The following is a 20,910-nucleotide window of genomic DNA, read 5'->3' on the forward strand; positions in this document are numbered from 1 at the left end:
GATAGCACCTCCTATACCTCCTCTATACACTGATAGCACCTCCTATACCACCTGCATACACTGATAGCACCTCCTATACCTCCCGTATACACTGATAGCACCTCCTATACCTCCTGTATACACTGATAGCACCTCCTATACCTCCTGTATACACTGATAGCACCTCCTATACCTCCTGTATACACTGATAGCACCTCCTATACCTCCTATATACACTGATAGTGCCTCCTATACCTCCTGTATACACTAATAGCACCTCCTATACCTCCCGTATACACTGATAGCGCCTCCTATACCTCCTGTATACACTAATAGTACCTCCTATATACACTGATAGCACTTCCTACACCCCCAGCACACACTGATAGCACCTCCTATACCTCCTGTATACACTGATAGCACCTCCTATACCTCCTGTATACACTGATAGCACCTCCTATACCTCCTGTATACACTGATAGCACCTCCTATATAGACTGATAGCACTTCCTATACCTCCAGCACACACTGATAGCACCTCCTATACCTCCTGTATACACTGATAGCACCTCCTATACCTCCTGTATACACTGATAGCACCTCCTATACCTCCTGTATACACTGATAGCACCTCCTATACCTCCTGTATACACTGATAGCACCTCCTATACCTCCTGTATACACTGATAGCACCTCCTATACCTCCTGTATACACTGATAGCACCTCCTATACCTCCTGTATACACTGATAGCACCTCCTATACCTCCCGTATACACTGATAGCACCTCCTATACCTCCTGTATACACTGATAGCACCTCCTATACCTCCTGTATACACTGATAGCACCTCCTATACCTCCTGTACACACTGATAGCACCTCCTATACCTCCTGTATACACTGATAGCACCTCCTATACCTCCTGCATACACTGATAGCACCTCCTATACCTCCTGTACACACTGATATGACCTGCTATACCTCCTGTATACACTGATAGCACCTCCTATACCTCCTGTATACACTGATAGAACCTCCTATACCTCTTGTATACATTGATAGCACCTCCTATACCTCCTGTATACACTGATAGCACCTCCTATACCTCCTGTATACACTGATAGCACCTCCTATACCTCCTGTATACACTGATAGCACCTCCTATACCTCCGGTATACACTGATAGCACCTCCTATACCTCCTGTATACACTGATAGCACCTCCTATACCTCCTGTATACACTGATAGCACCTCCTATACCTCCTGTATACACTGATAGCACCTCCTATACCTCATGTATACACTGATAACACCTCCTATACCTCCTGTATACACTGATAGCACCTCCTATACCTCCTGTATACACTGATAGCACCTCCTATACCGCGTGTATACACTGATAGCACCTCCTATATCTCCTGTATACACTGATAGCACCTCCTATACCTCCTGTATACACTAATAGCACCTCGTATACCTCCCGTATACACTGATAGCACCTCCTATACCTCCTGTATACACTGATAGCACCTCCTATACCTCCAGCACACACTGATAGCACCTCCTATACCTCCTGTATACACTGATAGCACCTCCTATACCTCCTGTATACACTGATAGCACCTCCTATACCTCCTGTATACACTGATAGCACCTCCTATACCTCCTGTATACACTGATAGCACCTCCTATACCTCCTGTATACACTGATAGCACCTCCTATACCTCCTGTATACACTGATAGCACCTCCTATACCTCCTGTATACACTGATAGCACCTCCTATACCTCCTGTATACACTGATAGCACCTCCTATACCTCCTGTATACACCGATAGCCCCTCCTATACCTCCTGTATACACTGATAGCACCTCCTATACCTCCTGTATATACTGATAGCACCTCCTATACCTCCTGTATACACTGATAGCACCTCCTATACCTCCTGTATACACTGATAGCACCTCCTATACCTCCTGTATACACTGATAGCACCTCCTATACCTCCTGTATACACCGATAGCCCCTCCTATACCTCCTGTATACACCGATAGCACCTCCTATACCTCCTGTATATACTGATAGCACCTCCTATACCTCCTGTATACACTGATAGCACCTCCTATACCTCCTGTATACACTGATAGCACCTCCTATACCTCCTGTATACACTGATAGCACCTCCTATACCTCCTGTATACACTGATAGCACCTCCTATACCTCCTGTATACACTGATAGCACCTCCTATACCTCCTGTATACACCGATAGCCCCTCCTATACCTCCTGTATGCACTGATAGCACCTCCTATACCTCCTGTACACACTGATAGCACCTCCTATACCTCCTGTATACACTGATAGCACCTCCTATACCTCCCGTATACACTGATAGCACCTCCTATACCCCCTGTATACACTGATAGCACCTCCTATACCTCCTGTATACACTGATAGCACCTCCTATACCTCCTGTATACACTGATAGCACCTCCTATACCCCCTGTATACACCGATAGCCCCTCCTATACCTCCTGTATACACCGATAGCCCCTCCTATACCTCCTGTATACACTGATAGCACCTCCTATACCTCCTGTACACACTGATAGCACCTCCTATACCTCCTGTATACACTGATAGCACCTCCTGTATACACTGATAGCACCTCCTATACCTCCTGTATACACTGATAGCACCTCCTATACCTCCTGTATACACTGATAGCACCTCCTATACCCCCTGTATACACCGATAGCCCCTCCTATACCTCCTGTATACACCGATAGCCCCTCCTATACCTCCTGTATACACCGATAGCCCCTCCTATACCTCCTGTATACACTGATAGTACCTCCTATACCTCCTGTATACACTGATAGCACCTCCTATACCTCCTGTACACACTGATAGCACCTCCTATACCTCCTGTACACACTGATAGCACCTCCTATACCTCCTGTATACACTGATAGCACCTCCTATACCTCCTGTATACACTGATAGCACCTCCTATACCTCCTGTATACACTGATAGCACCTCCTATACCTCCTGTATACACTGATAGCACCTCCTATACCTCCTGTATACACTGATAGCACCTCCTATACCTCCTGTATACACTGATAGCACCTCCTATACCTCCTGTATACACTGATAGCACCTCCTATACCTCCTGTATACACTGATAGCACCTCCTATACCTCCTGTATACACTGATAGCACCTCCTATACCCCTGTATACACTGATAGCACCTCCTATACCTCCTGTATACACTGATAGCACCTCCTATACCCCCTGTATACACTGATAGCACCTCCTATACCTCCTGTATACACTGATAGCACCTCCTATACCTCCTGTATACACTGATAGCACCTCCTATACCTCCTGTATACACTGATAGCACCTCCTATACCTCCTGTATACACTGATAGCACCTCCTATACCTCCTGTACACACTGATAGCACCTCCTATACCTCCTGTATACACTGATAGCACCTCCTATACCTCCTGTATACACTGATAGCACCTCCTATACCTCCTGTATACACTGATAGCACCTCCTATACCTCCTGTATACACTGATAGCACCTCCTATACCTCCTGTATACACTGATAGCACCTCCTGTACCTCCTGTATACACTGATAGCACCTCCTATACCTCCTGTATGCACTGATAGCACCTCCTATACCTCCTGTATACACTGATAGCACCTCCTATACCTCCTGTATACACTGATAGCACCTCCTATACCTCCTGTATACACTGATAGCACCTCCTATACCTCCCGTATACACTGATAGCACCTCCTATACCTCCCGTATACACTGATAGCACCTCCTATACCTCCTGTATACACTGATATTGCCTCCTATACCTCCTGTATACACTGATAGCACCTCCTGTACCTCCTGTATACACTGATAGCACCTCCTATACCTCCTGTATACACTGATAGCACCTCCTATACCTCCTGTATACACTGATAGCACCTCCTATACCTCCTGTATACACTGATAGCACCTCCTATACCTCCTGTATACACTGATAGCACCTCCTGTACCTCCTGTATACACTGATAGCACCTCCTATACCTCCTGTATACACTGATAGCACCTCCTATACCTCCTGTATACACTGATAGCACCTCCTATACCTCCTGTATTCACTGATAGCACCTCCTATACCTCATGTATACACTGATAGCACCTCCTATACCTCCTGTACACACTGATAGCACCTCCTATACCTCCTGTATACACTGATAGCACCTCCTATACCTCCTGTATACACTGATAGCACCTCCTATACCTCCTGTATACACTGATAGCACCTCCTATACCTCCTGTATACACTGATAGCACCTCCTATACCTCCTGTATGCACTGATAACACCTCCTATACCTCCTGTATACACTGATAGCACCTCCTATACCTCCTGTATACACTGATAGCACCTCCTATACCTCCTGTATACACTGATAGCACCTCCTATACCTCCTGTATACACTGATAGCACCTCCTATACCTCCTGTATACACTGATAGCACCTCCTATACCTCCTGTATACACTGATAGCACCTCCTGTACCTCCTGTATACACTGATAGCACCTCCTATACCTCCTGTATGCACTGATAGCACCTCCTATACCTCCTGTATACACTGATAGCACCTCCTATACCTCCTGTATACACTGATAGCACCTCCTATACCTCCTGTATACACTGATAGCACCTCCTATACCTCCCGTATACACTGATTGCACCTCCTATACCTCCCGTATACACTGATAGCACCTCCTATACCTCCTGTATACACTGATATTGCCTCCTATACCTCCTGTATACACTGATAGCACCTCCTGTACCTCCTGTATACACTGATAGCACCTCCTATACCTCCTGTATACACTGATAGCACCTCCTATACCTCCTGTATACACTGATAGCACCTCCTATACCTCCTGTATACACTGATAGCACCTCCTATACCTCCTGTATACACTGATAGCACCTCCTGTACCTCCTGTATACACTGATAGCACCTCCTATACCTCCTGTATACACTGATAGCACCTCCTATACCTCCTGTATACACTGATAGCACCTCCTATACCTCCTGTATACACTGATAGCACCTCCTATACCTCATGTATACACTGATAGCACCTCCTATACCTCCTGTACACACTGATAGCACCTCCTATACCTCCTGTACACACTGATAGCACCTCCTATATACACTGACAGCACCTCCTATACCTCCTGTATACACTGATAGCACCTCCTATACCTCCTGTATACACTGATAGCACCTCCTATACCTCCTGTATACACTGATAGCACCTCCTATACCTCCTGTATACAGTGATAGCACCTCCTATACCTCCTGTATACACTGATAGCACCTCCTATACCTCCTGTATACACGGATAGCACCTCCTATACCTCCTGTATACACGGATAGCACCTCCTATACCTCCTGTATACACTGATAGCACCTCCTGTACCTCCTGTATACACTGATAGCACCTCCTGTACCGCCTGTATACACTGATAGCACCTCCTATACCTCCTGTATACACTGATAGCACCTCCTATACCTCCTGTATACACTGATAGCACCTCCTATACCTCCTGTATACACTGATAGCACCTCCTATACCTCCTGTATACACTGATAGCACCTCCTATACCTCCTGTATACACTGATAGCACCTCCTATACCTCCTGTATACACTGATAGCACCTCCTATACCTCCTGTATACACTGATAGCACCTCCTATACCTCCTGTATACACTGATAGCACCTCCTGTACCTCCTGTATACACTGATAGCACCTCCTATACCTCCTGTATACACTGATAGCACCTCCTATACCTCCTGTATACACTGATAGCACCTCCTATACCTCCTGTATACACTGATAGCACCTCCTATACCTCATGTATACACTGATAGCACCTCCTATACCTCCTGTACACACTGATAGCACCTCCTATACCTCCTGTATACACTGATAGCACCTCCTATACCTCCTGTATACACTGATAGCACCTCCTATACCTCCCGTATACACTGATAGCACCTCCTATACCTCCTGTACACACTGATAGCACCTCCTATACCTCCTGTATACACTGATAGCACCTCCTATACCTCCTGTATACACTGATAGCACCTCCTATACCTCCTGTATACACTGATAGCACCTCCTATACCTCCTGTATACACTGATAGCACCTCCTATACCTCCTGTATACACTGATAGCACCTCCTATACCTTCTGTATACACTGATAGCATCTCCTATACCTCCTGTATACACTGATAGCACCTCCTATACCTCCTGTATACACTGATAGCACCTCCTATACCTCATGTATACACTGATAGCACCTCCTATACCTCCTGTACACACTGATAGCACCTCCTATATACACTGACAGCACCTCCTATACCTCCTGTATGCACTGATAACACCTCCTATACCTCCTGTATACACTGATAGCACCTCCTATACCTCCTGTATACACTGATAGCACCTCCTGTATACACTGATAGCACCTCCTATACCTCATGTATACACTGATAGCACCTCCTATACCTCCTGTATACACTGATAGCACCTCCTATACCTCCTGTATACACTGATAGCACCTCCTATACCCCCTGTATACACCGATAGCCCCTCCTATACCTCCTGTATACACTGATAGCACCTCCTATACCTCCTGTATACACTGATAGCACCTCCTATACCTCCTGTATACACTGATAGCACCTCCTATACCTCCTGCATACACTGATAGCACCTCCTATACCTCCTGTATACACTGATAGCACCTCCTATACCTCCTGTACACACTGATAGCACCTCCTATACCTCCTGTATACACTGATAGCACCTCCTATACCTCCTGTATACACTGATAGCACCTCCTATACCTCCCGTATACACTGATAGCACCTCCTATACCTCCTGTACACACTGATAGCACCTCCTATACCTCCTGTATACACTGATAGCACCTCCTATACCTCCTGTATACACTGATAGCACCTCCTATACCTCCTGTATACACTGATAGCACCTCCTATACCTCCTGTATACACTGATAGCACCTCCTATACCTTCTGTATACACTGATAGCATCTCCTATACCTCCTGTATACACTGATAGCACCTCCTATACCTCCTGTATACACTGATAGCACCTCCTATACCTCCTGTATACACTGATAGCACCTCCTATACCTCATGTATACACTGATAGCACCTCCTATACCTCCTGTATACACTGATAGCACCTCCTATACCTCCTGTATACACTGATAGCACCTCCTATACCTCCTGTATACACTGATAGCACCTCCTATACCTCCTGTATACACTGATAACACCTCCTATACCTCCTGTATACACTGATAGCACCTCCTATACCTCCTGTACACACTGATAGCACCTCCTATATACACTGACAGCACCTCCTATACCTCATGTATACACTGATAGCACCTCCTATACCTCCTGTATACACTGATAGCACCTCCTATACCTCCTGTATACACTGATAGCACCTCCTATACCTCCTGTATACACTGATAGCACCTCCTATACCTCCTGTATACACTGATAGCACCTCCTATACCTCCTGTATACACTGATAGCACCTCCTATACCTCATGTATACACTGATAGCACCTCCTATACCTCCTGTATACACTGATAGCACCTCCTATACCTCCTGTATACACTGATAGCACCTCCTATACCTCCTGTATACACTGATAGCACCTCCTATACCTCATGTATACACTGATAGCACCTCCTATACCTCATGTATACACTGATAGCACCTCCTATACCTCATGTATACACTGATAGCACCTCCTATACCTCCTGTATACACTGATAGCACCTCCTATACCTCCTCTATACACTGATAGCACCTCCTATACCTCCTGTATACACTGATAGCACCTCCTATACCTCCTGTATACACTGATAACACCTCCTATACCTCCTGTATGCACTGATAGCACCTCCTATACCTCCTGTATACACTGATAGCACCTCCTATACCTCCTGTATACACTGATAGCACCTCCTATACCTCCTGTATACACTGATAGCACCTCCTATACCTCCTGTATACACTGATAGCACCTCCTATACCTCCTGTACACACTGATAGCACCTCCTATACCTCCTGTACACACTGATAGCACCTCCTATACCTCCTGTATACACTGATAGCACCTCCTATACCTCCTGTATACACTGATAGCACCTCCTATACCTCCTGTATACACTGATAGCACCTCCTATACCTCCTGTATACACTGATAGCACCTCCTATACCTCCTGTATACACTGATAGCACCTCCTATACCTCCTGTATACACTGATAGCACCTCCTATACCTCCTGTATACACTGATAGCGCCCCCAATTTAATGTAGCACATTAGTTACTATATGGGTATGTTAATGACTGTTCAGTCGCCATGGTTACTGGTCATGTGACCTGCTCAGCCCATGTGGTGAATGGCTCGTCTGCTGGAGCGAGGAACAATGGCTGAGCACGTGCCCGGCCGCTACGGCTGCTCCAATATGGCGTCAGTTCAGGCAGGAGAAGTGCCACGGCCATTACATAGGATGGGCCTGCACCCCGCTACTGCCTGCCATGGCCCGACAACTGTCTGTTCTACTGCCCGTGCTTCGAGTTTCCGGCGGCTGGCACAGCAGGGCGGGTTTGTTTGGAGCATCAAGATGGCGCCTTATGCGTATTATCGGCTCTACATGCTACACTGAGAGAGGAGAAAGATGGCGGCGCTTCCGGGACTGGGCGCTGTTACCATGGCGATACGTTCCCACTCCCTTCAGGAGGTGTCTACGCGACTGCGTGACGTCACTGGCGTGCGACAGCCTGACCGACGACGACTGAGAGAAAAGAGCGCGGCCCGCTGACCGGGGAGGGGATGAGAGGACCCGGGGGAGCCTGCAGAGCAGCAGCCAGCACGTACGTGAGCGGGAGGGAAACGTGTCTGCGCCCCGGGGTTCTGCCGCAACCCTCCATGTCTGTGTGCCCCAATATTGCGTTCTACCCCAGACATAGATGTCCCCCCCTGTTAGACTGCACCCCCCGGACATATATGTCCCCCCCTGTTAACTGCAACCCCCGGACATATATGTCCCCCCCTGTTAACTGCACCCCCCGGACATATGTCCCCCCCTGTTAACTGCACCCCCCGGACATATGTCCCCCCCTGTTATACTGCACCCCCCGGACATACATGTCCCCCCCTGTTATACTGCACCCCCCGGACATAGATGTCCCCCCCTGTTATACTGCATTCCCCGGACATAGATGTCCCCCCTGTTATACTGCATCCCCCGGACATAGATGTCCCCCCCCTGTTATACTGCGTCCCCCGGACATAGATGTCCCCCCCCTGTTATACTGCGTCCCCCGGACATAGATGTCCCCCCCCTGTTATACTGCATCCCCCGGACATAGATGTCCCCCCCCTGTTATACTGCATCCCCCGGACATAGATGTTCCCCCCCCCCCCCCTGTTATACTGCATCCCCCGGACATAGATGTCCCCCCTGTTATACTGCATCCCCCGGACATAGATGTCCCCCCTGTTATACTGCATCCCCCGGACATAGATGTCCCCCCTGTTATACTGCATCCCCCTGACATAGATGTCCCCCCTGTTATACTGCATCCTCCGGACATAGATGTCCCCCCTGTTATACTGCATCCCCCGGACATAGATGTCCCCCCTGTTATACTGCATCCCCCGGACATAGATGTCCCCCCTGTTATACTGCATCCCCCGGACATAGATGTCCCCCCCTGTTATACTGCATCCCCCGGACATAGATGTCCCCCCCTGTTATACTGCATCCCCCGGACATAGATGTCCCCCCCTGTTATACTGCATCCCCCGGACATAGATGTCCCCCCCTGTTATACTGCATCCCCCGGACATAGATGCCCCCCCCCCCCCACCCCCGTTATACTGCATCCCCCGGACATAGATGTCCCCCCTGTTATACTGCATCCCCCGGACATAGATGTCCCCCCTGTTATACTGCATCCCTGCATCCCCCGGACATAGATGTCCCCCCTGTTATACTGCATCCCCCGGACATAGATGTCCCCCCTGTTATACTGCATCCCCCGGACATAGATGTCCCCCCTGTTATACTGCATCCCCCGGACATAGATGTCCCCCCTGTTATGCTGCACCCCCGGACATAGATGTCCCCCCTGTTATGCTGCACCCCCGGACATAGATGTCCCCCCTGTTATGCTGCACCCCCGGACATAGATGTCCCCCCTGTTATGCTGCATCCCCCGGACATAGATGTCCCCCCTGTTATACTGCACCACCGGACATAGATGTCCCCCCTGTTATACTGCATCCCCCTGACATAGATGTCCCCCCTGTTATACTGCATCCCCCGGACATAGATGCCCCCCCTGTTATACTGCATCCCTCGGACATAGATGCCCCCCCTGTTATACTGCATCCCCCGGACATAGATGTCCCCCCTGTTATGCTGCACCACCGGACATAGATGCCCCCCCTGTGACGCCGCACCCCCGGACATAGATGCCCCCCCTGTGACGCCGCACCCCCGGACATAGATGCCCCCCCTGTGACGCCGCACCCCCGGACATAGATGCCCCCCCTGTGACGCCGCACCCCCGGACATAGATGCCCCCCCTGTGACGCCGCACCCCCGGACATAGATGCCCCCCCTGTGACGCCGCACCCCCGGACATAGATGCCCCCCCTGTGACGCCGCACCCCCGGACATAGATGCCCCCCCTGTGACGCCGCACCCCCGGACATAGATGCCCCCCCTGTGACGCCGCACCCCCGGACATAGATGCCCCCCCTGTGACGCCGCACCCCCGGACATAGATGCCCCCCCTGTGACGCCGCACCCCCGGACATAGATGCCCCCCCTGTGACGCCGCACCCCCGGACATAGATGCCCCCCCTGTGACGCCGCACCCCCGGACATAGATGCCCCCCCTGTGACGCCGCACCCCCGGACATAGATGCCCCCCCTGTGACGCCGCACCCCCGGACATAGATGCCCCCCCTGTGACGCCGCACCCCCGGACATAGATGCCCCCCCTGTGACGCCGCACCCCCGGACATAGATGCCCCCCCTGTGACGCCGCACCCCCGGACATGGATGCCCCCCCTGTGACGCCGCACCCCCGGACATGGATGCCCCCCCTGTGACGCCGCACCCCCGGACATGGATGCCCCCCCTGTGACGCCGCACCCCCGGACATGGATGCCCCCCCTGTGACGCCGCACCCCCGGACATAGATGCCCCCCCTGTGACGCCGCACCCCCGGACATAGATGCCCCCCCTGTGACGCCGCACCCCCGCACATAGATGCCCCCCCCTGTGACGCCGCACCCCCGGACATAGATGCCCCCCCCGTGTGACGCCGCACCCCCGGACATAGATGCCCCCCCCGTGTGACGCCGCACCCCCGGACATAGATGCCCCCCCCCGTGTGACGCCGCACCCCCGGACATAGATGCCCCCCCCGTGTGACGCCGCACCCCCGGACATAGATGCCCCCCCCTGTGACGCCGCACCCCCGGACATAGATGCCCCCCCCTGTGACGCCGCACCCCCGGACATAGATGCCCCCCCCTGTGACGCCGCACCCCCGGACATAGATGCCCCCCCCCCGTGACGCCGCACCCCCGGACATAGATGCCGCCCCCCCCCCCCCCCTGTGACGCCGCACCCCCCGGACATAGATGCCCCCCCCCCTGTGACGCCGCACCCCCCGGACATAGATGCCCCCCCCCCTGTGACGCCGCACCCCCCGGACATAGATGCCCCCCCCCCCCCTGTGACGCCGCACCCCCCGGACATAGATGCCCCCTCCCTGTGACGCCGCACCCCCCGGACATAGATGCCCCCTCCCTGTGACGCCGCACCCCCCGGACATAGATGCCCCCCCCCCCCTGTGACGCCGCACCCCCCGGACATAGATGCCCCCCCCCCTGTGACGCCGCACCCCCCGGACATAGATGCCCCCCCCCCCCTGTGACGCCGCACCCCCCGGACATAGATGCCCCCCCCCCCCCCTGTGACGCCGCACCCCCCGGACATAGATGCCCCCCCCCCCCTGTGACGCCGCACCCCCCGGACATAGATGCCCCCCCCCTGTGACGCCGCACCCCCCGGACATAGATGCCCCCCCCCCTGTGACGCCGCACCCCCCGGACATAGATGCCCCCCCCCCCCCCCTGTGACGCCGCACCCCCCGGACATAGATGCCCCCCCCCCCCCTGTGACGCCGCACCCCCCGGACATAGATGCCCCCCCCCCTGTGACGCCGCACCCCCCGGACATAGATGCCCCCCCCCTGTGACGCCGCACCCCCCGGACATAGATGCCCCCCCCCTGTGACGCCGCACCCCCCGGACATAGATGCCCCCCCCCTGTGACGCCGCACCCCCCGGACATAGATGCCCCCCCCCCCTGTGACGCCGCACCCCCCGACATAGATGCCCCCCCCCTGTGACGCCGCACCCCCCGGACATAGATGCCCCCCCCCTGTGACGCCGCACCCCCCGGACATAGATGCCCCCCCCCCTGTGACGCCGCACCCCCCGGACATAGATGCCCCCGCCCCCCGGACATAGATGCCCCCGCCCCCCGGACATAGATGCCCCCCCCCCTGTGACGCCGCACCCCCCGGACATAGATGCCCCCCCCCCCCTGTGACGCCGCACCCCCCGGACATAGATGCCCCCCCCCCCCTGTGACGCCGCACCCCCCGGACATAGATGCCCCCCCGGACATAGATGCCCCCCCCCCCCCTGTGACGCCGCACCCCCCGGACATAGATGCCCCCCCCCCCCCTGTGACGCCGCACCCCCCGGACATAGATGCCCCCCCCCCCTGTGACGCCGCACCCCCCGGACATAGATGCCCCCGCCCCCCGGACATAGATGCCCCCGCCCCCCGGACATAGATGCCCCCCCCCCCCTGTGACGCCGCACCCCCCGGACATAGATGCCCCCCCCCCCCCCTGTGACGCCGCACCCCCCGGACATAGATGCCCCCCCCCCCCCTGTGACGCCGCACCCCCCGGACATAGATGCCCCCCCGGACATAGATGCCCCCCCCCCCTGTGACGCCGCACCCCCCGGACATAGATGCCCCCCCCCCCCCTGTGACGCCGCACCCCCCAGACAGATGCCCCCCCCCCCTGTGACGCCGCACCCCCTGGACATAGATGCCCCCCCCCTGTGACGCCGCACCCCCCGGACATAGATGCCCCCCCCCCCCCTGTGACGCCGCACCCCCCGGACATAGATGCCCCCCCCCCCTGTGACGCCGCACCCCCCGGACATAGATGCCCCCCCCCCCCTGTGACGCCGCACCCCCCGGACATAGATGCCCCCCCCCCCCCCTGTGACGCCGCACCCCCCGGACATAGATGCCCCCCCCCCCCTGTGACGCCGCACCCCCCGGACATAGATGCCGCGCCCCCCCCCCCCCGTGACGCCGCACCCCCCGGACATAGATGCCCCCCCCCCCCTGTGACGCCGCACCCCCGGACATAGATGCCCCCCCCTGTGACGCCGCACCCCCGGACGCGGATGTGTGTGTGTGTGTGTGTGTGTGTCCCCCGTTACGCCGCACCCCCGGACATAGATGCCGCACCCCCGGACATAGATGTCCCCCCTGTGACGCCGCACCCCCGGATGCGGATGTGTGTGTGTCCGCCCCCCCCCCCCCCCCCTGTGACGCCGCACCCCCGGACATAGATGTCCCCCCTGTGACGCCGCACCCCCGGACATAGATGTCCCCCCTGTGACGCCGCACCCCCGGACATAGATGTCCCCCCTGTGACGCCGCACCCCCGGACGCGGATGTGTTCCCTTCCCCCCCCCCTGTGACGCCGCACCCCCCGGACATAGATGCCCCCCCCCCCCCCGTGACGCCGCACCCCCCGGACATAGATGCCCCCCCCCCTGTGACGCCGCACCCCCGGACATAGATGCCCCTCCCTGTGACGCCGCACCCCCGGACGCGGATGTGTGTGTGTGTGTGTGTCCCCCCCCGTTACGCCGCACCCCCGGACATAGATGCCCCCCCCCCCCCCCCCCGTGACGCCGCACCCCCGGACATAGATGTCCCCCCTGTGACGCCGCACCCCCGGATGCGGATGTGTGTGTGTGACGCCGCACCCCCGGACATAGATGTCCCCCCTGTGACGCCGCACCCCCGGACATAGATGTCCCCCCTGTGACGCCGCACCCCCGGACATAGATGTCCCCCCTGTGACGCCGCACCCCCGGACGCGGGTGTGTGTGTGTGTGTGTGTGTGTGTGTGTGTGTGTGTGTGTGTGTGTGTGTGTGTGTGTGTCCGTCCCCGTTACGCCGCACCCCCGGACGCGGATGTGTTCCCTTCCCCCCCCCCCCCCCCCCCCCCGTTACGCCGCACCCCGGGACGCGGATGTGTCCCCTCGCCGAACCCCCCCCGTTACGCCGCACCCCCGGACGCGGATGTGTGTGGTCTCCCCCCCCCCCCCCCCCCCCGTTACGCCGCACCCCTGGACGCGGATGTGTGTCCCCCCCGTTACGCCGCCCCCCCGGACGCGGATGTGTCCCCCCCTGTTACGCCGCACCCCCGGACATAGATGTCCCCCCTGTGACGCCGCACCCCCGGACGCGGGGGTGTGTGTGTGTGTGTGTGTGTGTGTGTGTGTGTGTGTGTGTGTGTGTGTGTGTGTGTGTGTGTGTGTGTGTGTGTGTGTGTGTGTGTGTCCGTCCCCGTTACGCCGCACCCCCGGACGCGGATGTGTTCCCTTCCCCCCCCCCCCCGTTACGCCGCACCCCCGGACGCGGATGTGTCCCCTCGCCGAACCCCCCCCGTTACGCCGCAGCCCCGGACGCGGATGTGTGTGGTCTCCCCCCCCCCCCCCCCCGTTACGCCGCACCCCTGGACGCGGATGTGTGTCCCCCCCGTTACGCCGCCCCCCCGGACGCGGATGTGTCCCCCCCTGTTACGCCGCACCCCCGGACGCGGATGTGTCCCCCCCCCCCCCCCCCCCTTTTACGCCGCACGCAGATGTGTGTGTCCCCCCCCCCCCCCTGTTACGCCGCACCCCCGGACGCGGATGTCACACCCCACCCCCCCCCCCTGTTATGCCGGACGCGGATGTGTCCCCCCCCCCCCCCCCCCCATTATGCCGCACCCCCGGACGTGGATGCCGCACCCCCAGACGCGGATGTCCGTCCCCCCACCCCTTGTGGATAGATGCCCCCGCTGTTATACCGCACCCCCAATAGATATCTCCCCCGCCCCCCCTTCCTTGCACTGGACATAAAGGATGTCTCTCTCTTTCCTGATTAGTCTGTTCATGCTGTATCCCCATAGTCTCGGCTCGCAGCGCCCTCGGTCGGCCGCGCCTTTGGCCGTCTTCTGTTTTTCTTAGGTATTTTTATTTTATTCCACAATTGTTTTACATTTCTTTTTGTAACAATGTTTTATTTACCCTCTGTGCCCCCGACATCGTGTAACCCCTTAGTGACCGGATGTGTTCTCCCATCCTGGACTCTACAGACCGTAAAACAGGGCGGCGCTGTAGAGTAAAGTCGCAGGGTGCGCGAGTGTGACAGCCCCCTGCCGGACGTGTCATGGGGGGGGGGCGCGAGTGTGACAGCCCCCTGCTGGACGTGTCATGTAGGGCCGTGGGGTGCGCGAGTGTGACAGCCCCCTGCTGGACGTGTCATGTAGGGCCGTGGGGTGCGCGAGTGTGACAGCCCCCTGCTGGACGTGTCATGGGGGGCCGCGGGGTGCGCGAGTGTGACAGCCCCCTGCTGGACGTGTCATGTAGGGCCGTGGGGTGCGCGAGTGTGACAGCCCCCTGCCGGACGTGTCATGGGGGGGGCCGCGGGGTGCGCGAGTGTGACAGCCCCCTGCCGGACGTGTCATGGGGGGGCCGCGGGGTGCGCGAGTGTGACAGCCCCCTGCCGGACGTGTCATGGGGGGGCCGCGGGGTGCGCGAGTGTGACAGCCCCCTGCCGGACGTGTCATGGGGGGGGCCGCGGGGTGCGCGAGTGTGACAGCCCCCTGCCGGACGTGTCATGGGGGGGGCCGCGGGGTGCGCGAGCGTGACAGCCCCCTGCTGGACGTGTCATGGGGGGCCGCGGGGTGCGCGAGTGTGACAGCCCCCTGCTGGACGTGTCATGGGGGGCCGCGGGGTGCGCGAGTGTGACAGCCCCCTGCTGGACGTGTCATGTAGGGCCGTGGGGTGCGCGAGTGTGACAGCCCCCTGCCGGACGTGTCATGGGGGGGCCGCGGGGTGCGCGAGTGTGACAGCCCCCTGCCGGACGTGTCATGGGGGGGGCCGCGGGGTGCGCGAGTGTGACAGCCCCCTGCTGGACGTGTCATGTAGGGCCGTGGGGTGCGCGAGCGTGACAGCCCCCTGCTGGACGTGTCATGTAGGGCCGTGGGGTGCGCGAGTGTGACAGCCCCCTGCTGGACGTGTCATGGGGGGCCGCGGGGTGCGCGAGTGTGACAGCCCCCTGCTGGACGTGTCATGGGGGGCCGCGGGGTGCGCGAGTGTGACAGCCCCCTGCTGGACGTGTCATGTAGGGCCGTGGGGTGCGCGAGTGTGACAGCCCCCTGCCGGACGTGTCATGGGGGGGCCGCGGGGTGCGCGAGTGTGACAGCCCCCTGCCGGACGTGTCATGGGGGGGCCGCGGGGTGCCCGAGTGTGACAGCCCCCTGCTGGACGTGTCATGTAGGGCCGTGGGGTGCGCGAGCGTGACAGCCCCCTGCTGGACGTGTCATGTAGGGCCGTGGGGTGCGCGAGCGTGACAGCCCCCTGCCGGACGTGTCATGGGGGGGGCCGCGGGGTGCGCGAGTGTGACAGCCCCCTGCCGGACGTGTCATGGGGGGGCCGCGGGGTGCGCGAGCGTGACAGCCCCCTGCCGGACGTGTCATGGGGGGGCCGCGGGGTGCGCGAGCGTGACAGCCCCCTGCCGGACGTGTCATGGGGGGGCCGCGGGGTGCGCGAGCGTGACAGCCCCCTGCCGGACGTGTCATGGGGGGGCCGCGGGGTGCGCGAGCGTGACAGCCCCCTGCCGGACGTGTCATGGGGGGGCCGCGGGGTGCGCGAGCGTGACAGCCCCCTGCCGGACGTGTCATGGGGGGGCCGCGGGGTGCGCGAGCGTGACAGCCCCCTGCCGGACGTGTCATGGGGGGGGGTCAGGGTGCAACTCCCAGTCATAGCAGAAAAGTCGCGAGAGCTAAAACTTCTCACTAGCGATCCGTTCCTGGGAAGGTAGCCGAGCGCAGGGAGATGTGCAGGGTGGTCTTGGTGTGCCGCCCCCGATCATGTGGTCGCCATTATCCAATGAAAGGCAGTGATAACTTTTTAAATCTTTTTTTTAATGTGATCGTTTCTTCCTCCCTCACAGATCGTATCCATGAGGGGGGATGAAATTACTTGAAGCCGCTGGATTCCCCCGGTGGGGTCTTTGTCCGCGGACCTTTTCTCGGCTTCTGCACGTGTCTGCTAAATGGCGGACACATGCGCCAAAGCTGCAGAGGGCCTGGGAAATGTACAATCTCCCTTTCCCACTGTAGCCGGAGCATCCATAGGAGCCCCCGTTACAGGGGAAAACAACCCCCTAGTGTAGTCACTACCAGAGCTGATCGGGGTCTGCAAGGACCCTGCTGCTCTGCTGTGCCAGGGGGTACCTGGGGGTCATGTGATCAGTTTCACTCTTTAGAACATAGCTCTCATTGGACACTATGTAGCTAGGAAAGCAGAAGGCACAAGTAGTTAAAAACCACTTCTCCCTTCTCCTCCGGGTCCTTGGCCGTGTCTGACAGCTGAGGACCCAACCTGCTCCGGCTTCATTGCAGGAGCAGAGGCTTTAATCCCGTGCCGTACATCCACTATCAGCAGGGATTAAAGCCCAGGACCGAATGCTGTATATTTCCCACGCTTGGTCCTCAAGGAGTTAATCTAAAAACATGTTTGTTTTGATGACGTATCCCTTTAAATGCAGTACCGTTCCATCTCCTGTGGGGGCGACTGTGCCATGCCATAGGTAAATGTTGGGTATTTCCCGTTTTGTGTCTTGCAGCTCCCCACGATGAGGCACGCCCCAGTCCAGCGCCATCTGCCCCCCTTTGCCAGCCACCTCCTGCCTCCAGGGAAGCACAGCAAGCTGTTCAGCATCCAGGAGGAGCGCTGCTGGGAACAGGAGGAGGAGTCACAACTGAAGAAGACATGCAGGCAGCCCCCGAGACAGCGCAGAGGGCGGAGACAGCGGCTGCGTGTGCTGCGCTCCCTGTGCCTGCGCTTCTACAAGAGGACAATCTCGCTGCCCTTCTACTGGAAGATATGGGGCAGCCTGGGGGGACGGAGGAGACGTTTAGGGGCCAGGAGGAGGGAAGGAGGTGGCGGCTCAGCAGGGATGGAGGTGGGCAAAGCACAGCGCTTGGGGCCCTTGGAGGAGCAGTCACTGGCCAATCACATAGCTGAGGAGGAGGCAGGTAAGGAGCAGGTGCGTGCCCGCCCGTCTGCCCGCTCTATATCACCCCTCCCATCATGTCTCTCATTTACCACCAGGTTCAGCGCTCGGACTCCCGAACGGCTTCTCCCCTCTCCCCGCGGAATCTGAAACCATCCTCATCACCAATGTCTGCAGCATCGGCGCACAGGATGGCCCCGCCCAAAACGGACCCCACAGCCAAGGAAGCTTACCCCTGGCAACTGAGAAGGAGGTCCCGGCCCCAGCGCTGACAGAGGAGCATGTGGCCTGTGTACAGAGTGAGTCCGTCATCTACCACTACTGCCCCTGTGGGGTCCCTGAATGCATACGTAATCATATATCAGCAGAATAGTGAGTGCAGCTCTGGGGTATAATACAGGATGTAACTCGGGGTCAGTACAGGATAAGTAATGTATGTACACAGTGACTCCACCAGCAGAATAGTGAGTGCAGCTCTGGAGTATAATACTGGATGTAACTCAGGATCAGTACAGGATAAGTAATGTATGTACACAGTGACTCCAGCAGAATAGTGAGTGCAGCTCTGGAGTATAATACAGGATGTAACTCAGGAGCAGTACAGGATAAGTAATGTATGTACACAGTGACTCCACCAGCAGAATAGTGAGTGCAGCTCTGCAGTATAATACAGGATGTAACTCAGGAGCAGTACAGGATAAGTAATGTATGTACACAGTGACTCCACCAGCAGAATAGTGAGTGCAGCTCTGGAGTATAATACAGGATGTAACTCAGGATTAGTACAGGATAAGTAATGTATGTACACAGTGACCCCACCAGCAGAATAGTGAGTGCAGCTCTGGAGTATAATACAGGATGTAACTCAGGATTAGTACAGGATAAGTAATGTATGTACACAGTGACTCCACCAGCAGAATAGTGAGTGCAGCTCTGGGGTATAATACAGGATGTAACTCAGGAGCAGTACAGGATAAGTAATGTATGTATACAGTGACTCCACCAGCAGAATAGTGAGTGCAGCTCTGGGGTATAATACAGGATGTAAATCAGGGGCAGTACAGGATAAGTAATGTATGTACACAGTGACTCCACCAGCAGAATAGTGAGTACAGCTCTGCAGTATAATACAGGATGTAACTCAGGATCAGTACAGGATAAGTAATGTATGTACACAGTGACTCCACCAGCAGAATAGTGAGTGCAGCTCTGCAGTATAATACAGGATGTAACTCAGGAGCAGTACAGGATAAGTAATGTATGTACACAGTGACTCCACCAGCAGAATAGTGAGTACAGCTCTGGAGTATAATACAGGATGTAACTCAGGATTAGTACAGGATAAGTAATGTATGTACACAGTGACTCCACCAGCAGAATAGTGAGCGCAGCTCTGGAGTATAATACAGGATGTAACTCAGGAGCAGTACAGGATAAGTAATGTATGTACACAGTGACTCCACCAGCAGAATAGTGAGCGCAGCTCTGGAGTATAATACAGGATGTAACTCAGGAGCAGTACAGGATAAGTAATGTATGTATACAGTGACTCCACCAGCAGAATAGTGAGTGCAGCTCTGGGGTATAATACAGGATGTAAATCAGGGGCAGTACAGGATAAGTAATGTATGTACACAGTGACTCCACCAGCAGAATAGTGAGTGCAGCTCTGGAGTATAATACAGGATGTAACTCAGGATTAGTACAGGATAAGTAATGTATGTGCACAGTGACTCCACCAGCAGAATAGTGAGCGCAGCTCTGGAGTATAATACAGGATGTAACTCAGGATCAGTACAGGATAAGTAATGTATGTACACAGTGACTCCACCAGCAGAATAGTGAGTGCAGCTCTGGAGTATAATACAGGATGTAACTCAGGATCAGTACAGGATATGTAATGTATGTACACAGTGACTCCACCAGCAGAATAGAGAGTACAGCTCTGGAGTATAATACAAGATGTAACTCAGGATCAGTACAGGATATGTAATGTATGTACACAGTGACTCCACCAGCAGAATAGTGAGTACAGCTCTGGAGTATAATACAAGATGTAACTCAGGATAAGTAATGTATGTACACAGTGACTCCACCAGCAGAATAGTGAGCGCAGCTCTGGAGTATAATACAGGATGTAACTCAGGAGCAGTACAGGATAAGTAATGTATGTACACAGTGACTCCACCAGCAGAATAGTGAGTGCAGCTCTGGAGTATAATACAGGATGTAACTCAGGATCAGTACAGGATAAGTAATGTATGTACACAGTGACTCCACCAGCAGAATAGTGAGTGCAGCTCTGGGGGTATACTACAGGATGTAACTCAGGATCCGTACAGGATAAGTAATGTA

The 20,910-nt window shown here is 56.0% G+C and overlaps 1 protein-coding gene across 1 annotated transcript in view; it reads left to right on the forward strand.

The window, feature by feature from the left end:
* The first annotated feature begins 8,882 nt into the window (after positions 1-8,882).
* SENP3 (SUMO specific peptidase 3) overlaps positions 8,883-20,910 on the forward strand; it is a 33,848-nt gene continuing 21,820 nt past the window's right edge. The window contains exons 1-3 of the mRNA XM_066588909.1: positions 8,883-9,013; positions 18,166-18,577; positions 18,654-18,854. Coding sequence (XP_066445006.1) covers positions 18,175-18,577; positions 18,654-18,854 — 604 coding nt within the window. The 5' untranslated portion in view covers positions 8,883-9,013; positions 18,166-18,174. The remainder of the gene's footprint in view (positions 9,014-18,165; positions 18,578-18,653; positions 18,855-20,910) is intronic.

This window comes from Eleutherodactylus coqui, unplaced genomic scaffold (assembly GCF_035609145.1).
Source record: "Eleutherodactylus coqui strain aEleCoq1 unplaced genomic scaffold, aEleCoq1.hap1 HAP1_SCAFFOLD_90, whole genome shotgun sequence".
In the NCBI taxonomy this organism is placed as follows: domain Eukaryota; kingdom Metazoa; phylum Chordata; class Amphibia; order Anura; family Eleutherodactylidae; genus Eleutherodactylus; species Eleutherodactylus coqui.